Source organism: Physeter macrocephalus, chromosome 7, assembly GCF_002837175.3.
Source record: "Physeter macrocephalus isolate SW-GA chromosome 7, ASM283717v5, whole genome shotgun sequence".
In the NCBI taxonomy this organism is placed as follows: Eukaryota; Metazoa; Chordata; class Mammalia; order Artiodactyla; family Physeteridae; genus Physeter; species Physeter macrocephalus.
Genome location: NC_041220.1, coordinates 143,586,147 through 143,593,426, shown reverse-complemented (window position 1 = coordinate 143,593,426; position 7,280 = coordinate 143,586,147). Strand labels below are relative to the sequence as shown.

General features: G+C 51.8%; 1 protein-coding gene across 9 annotated transcripts in view; it reads left to right on the top strand.

Annotated features, from left to right (window-relative positions):
• HTT (huntingtin) overlaps positions 1 to 7,280 on the top strand; it is a 144,400-nt gene that overhangs the window by 117,266 nt on the left and 19,854 nt on the right. For all 9 annotated transcript variants that reach the window (XM_024119229.3, XM_055086250.1, XM_024119226.3 and 6 more), the window contains 5 exons: positions 975 to 1,113; positions 2,124 to 2,246; positions 3,755 to 3,968; positions 4,372 to 4,517; positions 6,142 to 6,319. In XM_024119229.3, coding sequence (XP_023974997.1) covers positions 975 to 1,113; positions 2,124 to 2,246; positions 3,755 to 3,968; positions 4,372 to 4,517; positions 6,142 to 6,319 — 800 coding nt within the window. The remainder of the gene's footprint in view (positions 1 to 974; positions 1,114 to 2,123; positions 2,247 to 3,754; positions 3,969 to 4,371; positions 4,518 to 6,141; positions 6,320 to 7,280) is intronic.

Sequence of the window (7,280 nt, the reverse complement as noted above, 5' to 3'; positions counted from 1 at the left end):
CTGAGGTCTTCTGCCAGCGTTCGGTGGGTGTTCTATAGGAGAAGTTCCACGTGTAGCTGTATTTCTGGTGTATCTGTGAGGAGGAAGGTGACCTCCGCGTCTTACTCTTCCGCCATCTTCTCCAAGACCTGGCAGAGCTGAGAGACGTTACCTATTTCTTGGCGAGAATTGTTTCTACATCTTGTCAACATTTTGTCTCTCTGTGGCTGTTTATCACCTAATTTTGTTTGCAAAGTCTTTTTGAGGCCTTTAGCAGAAATCCTGATGTCTGCTACATGAGTGTATTTTCATGACTGCAAAATAAATGAAGAGAAGCCTTTATCTTCTCTCCTCCACAGCAGGGAAAACGTGTGTGAGAGAGAATCGGGTTACTGTACTGTGACTTCAGTCTGAAGAGTCGCTGTTGCTGGTTTCTTTAAGCGAGCAGGGGTAGGACTTGGGCAGTGCGGGGCTTTAGGTGACGTGTCAGTATGCTGGGCGACGTACGTTGTCATTTGCGCCATGAAGTTGTCCTCGTAGCGGTGGTGAGAGGCGACACTACCCCTATTTCGACCCTAGACTTACTCAGGCAGACGAGGAGGGGTAAAGATATTGTGTGCCAGATGAGGTGATTCTTCTGTGAAATGAACGTAAATTGGTATCGATTGTATATTGTGGGGAGATAAAGTAGGAGATTCTGTGCCCTGGGATCTTAGGTGGTCCGTTTTGTGTTTATAAAGAGTGCCTGTATTAGCTGTTATGCCATGTATTGCCTGCTGCAGTGTTTGAGTATAAATGAAATTTCTGAAAAATACTTATGGGACATAAACTGTGGTTGTTACCAGTAAACTGGGGCCTGAATTTGCATCATGACTTGAGTGTCGATGAGAAATAGCTCTGAACAGAAAGTTTCAAATGTGTCACGTCGCTGTAAGAAGCCACCGTTGCTCCCTCCCGTGCAGCTGTGCCCTAACCCGTGTGTGATTCGATTCCAGACACCAAAGGCTCTACTCCCTGCTGGACAGGCTTCGTCTCGCCACTGCACCGGCGTCGCGTGGCCCCGCTCCTCTGGTCACGCCCCACCCGCTGGACGGGGACGGGCCCCTGGCACTGGAGACAGTGAGTCCTGACAAAGTAAGTGTCCAGCACGTCTGGGTGTGACACACAGGGCCCCCTCGGGGCACTGAGTGCCCCTGCAGCGGGTGGCTCAGGCGGCAGGACGTCCTGGCGCTCAGCACAGCCCCCGAGGGCTCTCAACCTGCCCTGTTTCTTGCCAGCAATGGGCACAGTCACATCGGCGACAGGACCCATGAGGTCCAGCCTGGGTCTTTAGCGGGGGGCGTGGGGTGAGAAAGGAAGTGCTGACTCGGGTCATTAGTAGGGGGCTGAGGGTCATGGTGATTAACGGAGAATCAGGAGACGGGTGGCCACGGCCTGCCCACCTGGCCTGTCTCCCTCTCCTTACGCCTGCTGACCCGCTGCATATTGACCCCACCACCCCAGGGGACCTGGTACCTTGTCATCACCCTCACCGCTCACACCTCAGAGCCGGGGGCCATTTGGGGCCTTGGTGGGGCCTTGGTGGGGCCTTGGTATGCTCCTTTCCCGGAGAGAGTTCATTTTAAATATGAACTTGGAGTCCAAAATCCAGCAGCCAGGCGTAGATAGCAGAGTCCAGGCCGCTGTTCTCAGGCATGGTTTGTTCAGCCCCTCCACTGCACTGGCTCTGGGGAGAGAAGGGCAAAGCAGACCCCCCCAGTAGAAGATGATCAGCACGATGCCCGGCAAGGGGTGGACGGAGAGGTGGGCCCGCTACCCTCAGTACTTTACTGAGTTTGAGGGACAGTGGAGCGTCCACCAGGCGAGGGGAGAGGGTGTCCAGACGGGTAACGGCAAGTCCAAAGACACAGCCCTCATCCCAGTTCGCACGGAAAAGGCCTGTGGGGTGCTGAGCAGCCCGCACAGCGACAGCGTCCAGTTTTACCAAAGCTGTGTTCATGGGCCAGGGAGGCCACTTGTCCTGTGGTCTGGGGCCGCAGGACATGAGGGTCAGTAGGCGAAGAAACAAGGTGTATCCGATCAAGTTGAAGCCCCTTGAGAGCCTGCCCAGTCGCATCCCGTCATCCACCTTTTCTCCTCCCCAGGACTGGTACGTACGTCTGGTCAAATCCCAGTGCTGGACGCGGTCAGACTCTGCACTGCTGGAAGGGGCAGAGCTGGTGAATCGGATCCCTCCGGGTGACTTGAGCGCGTTCATGATGAACTCGGTACAGTGGAGCCGCGGGACCCTCGGGAACCCTTTCTCTTGTTACTCACACGTGTTTGATTTGTTTCATTGTCACGTGACCTGACAGCAATATGCACCACTTACCTTTGTGCCTTAACAGCAGAGACCCTAATCCAGACAGGACAGGATGTTATTTCAGCCACGGTTAGAGTCTAAAAGGAGGGGAATTGTGTTTAACTCACCTTTTCGTGCATTTAAAGAAAATAGGTTCCCTTAGGTTATAATGAGTTCTGATTGCCTGTCTCGTGCTCATGAACAAAAGTACTGGGATGGTGCCATGGTGTGTGATTTAACTGACTTTTTCATGATGTTATGGAAGTTAGTAAGCCCCTCCCTAGCTGGAGCGGGGTCCCCTCCCCCACTGTGTGCAGTGAGGCCCCCCGCCCTCACTAGGTGTCACACAGGCCTGCTGTGCGGAGCTGGCGCAGGAGCCCTGGCAGGGCATCCGTGTTCCTGTCCTCAGCTCTTGGAGCGGTGCCGTGAGGGGTGGAGCCCCCGTGATGGTGTCGTCCAGCCACAGCCTCGGCAGGGTCCTTCGCAGCCCTCCTGGGACCAGCAGCCCATAAACCTTTAGGTGTTAACAGTGCTGCCTGGAAATGTGCCAAGTGGGAGTGAAGCAGGGACGTGGGGGATGGCAGGGACCGGCAGGTGGGGCGTAGAGAGCTTCAGGGTGCAGCCACATGTTCCCAAGCACTGACCCTCCCTCAGTTTGAAAGTAAGAGCTACATGGGGAAAACAGGAGAATTGGCCCCACACGAGTTTGCCAGACTCATTTTAAGAGCCATTCAGTGAAAGCTGATTTGCTGATAAGTGATAAATTTGCTTAATAACCAACTGAATTTTCCAAATTTGCTCATTAGACTTTTAACAGCATTAAAGAAAGGCTCAGCTGCAACGGCTAGGGGTTGATTTTGGTCGCTGACAATGACATGTGCTTTTCTGAATATTAACTAAGTTAAGATTGGCCAAAAAGATCCTTAAATGGCTTTAAAAAGTTGGCAAAGCACAGTACAAATTGAAACAGTATCGTATGAAATGCTGTTTTTCCAATCAAACTTGTGGCATCTATATGACTGCTTTGATGTATTTCAGCTGCTTTGGAACATAACTTGTCTTTTTCAAACATTGAGATGTTTGGTCTTTCACTGTTTCTTGGATGGCACATCAGCTTGAGTTTGTATCTTCATCAGTTAAAATTTCATCATATTAAATTTTTGATTTCAAGTAAATCTGAAGACATAAAAAAAATATTTCTTTAAAATTAAAGTACCCAAAAGAGACCAGAAATATACTTCACTGATCGTATGTTAAATGGAGATGTTCATTTATTTGTAACAGAAGTAGAATAAGATATTCTTTCAAATGTTTTGGTTGGCGTACTAATTAATCTGTTATCTCAGAAATGTTTGCATCCTCCTCTGCTGTGTTTCTCTTGCCCGACTGAAAGCTCGTAATCATCATTGTTGAACCTTTAATGCCCCTATTCAGGAGTTCAACCTGAGCCTGCTAGCCCCGTGCTTGGGCCTGGGCATGCGTGAGATCTGTGGGGGCCAGAAGAGCCCCCTTTTTGCGGCAGCTCGCACGGCAACTCTAGACCGTGTGACCAGTGTGGTTCAGCAGCTGCCCGCTGTCCACCACGTTTTCCAGCCGTTCCTGCCTGCAGAGCCCACCGCCTACTGGAGCAAGTTGGATGATCTCTTTGGTAATTAAAATCAAAATCCCCTTATTTTTAAAAAATGCTGCAGAGCCAGTGCCATGCTCTGTACCGAGTGAAAATACAGTCAACACCGTCGATCTGACACACCCAAGGCACTTACAGAGGCCACCGAGAACCTGCACTGGGCCCTGGCTCTGCGTGTCTTTGGTGTGTTTGCTGCTTGGCCGTTCCGTGACGTGCCTGGGCTCGGGGCCTGCGAGGAACGCAGGCTCAGCCTCGGGAATGTGGGTCCTGGTCTCGCGGGGTGGTGGGGTGTGTGCCCGTGTGCTTCCGGGAGCCGTGTCTTTAGTCCCCATCAGATTCTCGCGGGGGGGGCCCGACTGCCTGTCTTTCAAAGGTCAGAGCCTCTGCTGAAGGCTCTTGCCCCCACGGAGGCCTTCTGTTTCAGGGGATGCCGTGCTGTATCGGACCCTGACCACTCTGGCCCGGGCCCTGGCCCAGTACCTGCTGGTGTTCTCCAGACTGCCCAGCCACTTGCACCTTCCTCCTGAGAAGGAGAGGGACACCGTGAAGTTTGTGGTCATGACCCTCGAGGTAAGAGGCAGCTTGGGAACTTGGCGCTCAGTGCAGAGGGAAGAAGCTCCTCCATCTGAAAATGCAGAGCTGTGTGCAGCCCGGCGCCCGCGGCCTGTCCTTCCAGCAGTGACCGCTGTCACATGTCACATCCGTCCCCTGCTTTGCCGAGCTCCGTCACGCCCCTTATTGCTCCATTCCCCACGGTTGCCTTGTGAGGTTGACAACACAGCCCTTCTTGTCTCTGCCTCAGGGCAGGGGAGGGGGGCACTCTGAAGAGTCAGGTCTGGGACCTGGGCTCCCGCCCAGGGTCTCCTGAGCATAGCTTGGGGAGGCGTCATACACTTATATGTGGATCTTGTTTCCTTGATGCTAAGATACTTTTTTTCTTTTTTTTCTTCTTCTTTTTTTTTTGCGGTACGCGGGCCTCTCACCACTGTGGCCTCTCCCGTTGCGGAGCACAGGCTCTGGACGCGCAGGCTCAGCGGCCACGGCTCACGGGCCCAGCCGCTCCGCGGCATGTGGGACCCACCCAGACCGGGGCACGAACCCACGGCCCCTGCATTGGCAGGTGGACTCCCAACCATTGCGCCACCAGGGAAGTCCTAAGATACTTTTTTGATTTAGTACAAACCATCCATTTAAAAATTTTTTCCAGGGAGAAAGAAGCCATGTAAATGTAGTATGTATCCTAATTTTGGATACTTAGTAAATAATAATCTGAGACATTCGTTATATTTTAAATTGAGCAATAAACCTGATATTTCAGCTGTGGGGAATTGAACACTCTGTGTTAATACTTATAAACACCCCCAAAACGTGTACATACGTGTGTGCATTGCCTTTTCGTACGACTTCTGGAGAAGAGAGTTTGGCCTGCACCCTTGGAGGCAGAGGACATGGCTGACCCAGTGCCGACACCCCCTGCCGCCTCCCAGCAGGGAGGGGGGGCGTCCAGAGGGCATTCGCACAGCTGTTGAGAAGGCGACAGACAAGCACCTACTTGAGCCAGGCCGAGCCAGATAGCTGTGACTCCTGCCCTTTAGGCTTCAGTGTAGTAGGAAGGCTGGCAAACAAGCGTACGGTTACAGTACAGAGTGGCCCCTGCCAGCCATCGCGTGCCCGCTGCGTGCAGGACCATACGCCCTGCATCATCTCATTCAGGTCTCACTGCAGCCCTGTGAGGTGGGCTGTTATTCCCGTTTTACAGATGAGAGAAGCAGGGCTTAAGAGGCTCAGTGACTTCACCGGGCTCACCCGCTGGGAAGTAGCCACTCCAGCATTTGGAGCCCAGCGCGGCTGTGAGGTTCAGCCTCCGTGACTGCAGCCGAGGCGAGGCCCTGGGCAGGGGGAGCCCCGAGGGAGAGCCTAGCCCGCGGCTGGGCGGCCAGGGCAGGGTCGGGGGCGGGCAGCACATCGGGTTGGGCGTTCTGCGTCCACTCCCGGAGTGGGGGGTGCGTACTTCAGGAGCGGGTGGGTCGTGACTGAACCGGAGGGAGCTGGGGATGGTGGCCTGAGAGCCATCCCTCTGGAGGGAGCTTTGGACAGTTCCTCGACGGCAGGGGGTTCTCAGCTTCCCTGCCAGCCCCTGTGGCAGGTAGGAGGTGTGGGTCAAACCTGCATTAACACGCACCTGCCCCTCCAGGCCCTGTCGTGGCATTTGATCCACGAGCAGATCCCGCTGAGTTTGGACCTGCAGGCGGGCCTGGACTGCTGCTGCCTGGCTCTGCAGCTGCCCGGCCTCTGGAGCCTGCTCTCCTCCCCGGAGATGGTGACCCACGCCTGCTCCCTCATCCACTGTGTGCGGTTCATCCTAGAAGCCAGTGAGTCCATGACCGTAATGGTTTCTTTCCTTTGTCACTTGAACCAGTCATCAGCTCCGCAAATGTAGTCACAGACGTTCATTTTGTGCCACCCGTTTGCCAGGTGCTAAGTTGGGAATTGGGGGTGAAGAGGTGAATGAAATATGGGCCTTGCCTCAATCTCCAGTATCTTGGGGTCTACACTAGAATTTAACTTGAATTTGCTTTTGCAGTCATTTTGTTTAGATTTTGGAATTCTAGCTTTCATAAAAAATACTTCTAATTTATGTCCCTTTGGTTTCTGGTCCTATTTGACTGTTTCATCCTTTTAGTCCTAGATGATCATAAGAGTAATAAGATTGTATTCAAAAAATTACTTGTTTTCTATTAGAGTTGAAATGCTTGTTTCTGTACTGCACTGTGCTACTAGTATATTGAAAAATAAAAGTGACTTACTCTTTTCAAGGGACAGTGTCCTTAACAAGGGTCATTAGCCACAGTATTTTAAAAATTGGACATGATAGTTTACATGTTAGAGGGTGTTCTGAAGTTTTGTATTTTTAAATTAAGCATTATAGAGTGGTGTTTTGAAGAGTCATTGTTTAAGTTGTTTTCAACTGTGCATTTGTGTAGTCAACTTGAAAACAAAGATCCAGGGGCTAATTTATCAAAGCCAGGCTTCTTGGGGGTTGCATTGATGCTTTTAGCAGTAATGAATCATGAACCATCTGATAAAGACCTCCCGGGTTAGAGGTGGCAAACAGCAGACATTGGGAAGGCCTTGGAAATCCGAGTGTAGAAGTCCAAATCCTTGTGCACTTTGGATTAACCTAGAGATTGATACCTGAGTCTGGTGCGTCTAGAATGGTCTAAAGTTGATTCTAGGATATCTAGACCTCATTTTTTTTTTTTTTTTTTTTTTTTTTTTTTTTTTTTGGTGGTATGCGGGCCTTCCTCTGTTGTGGCCTCTCCCGTTGCGGAG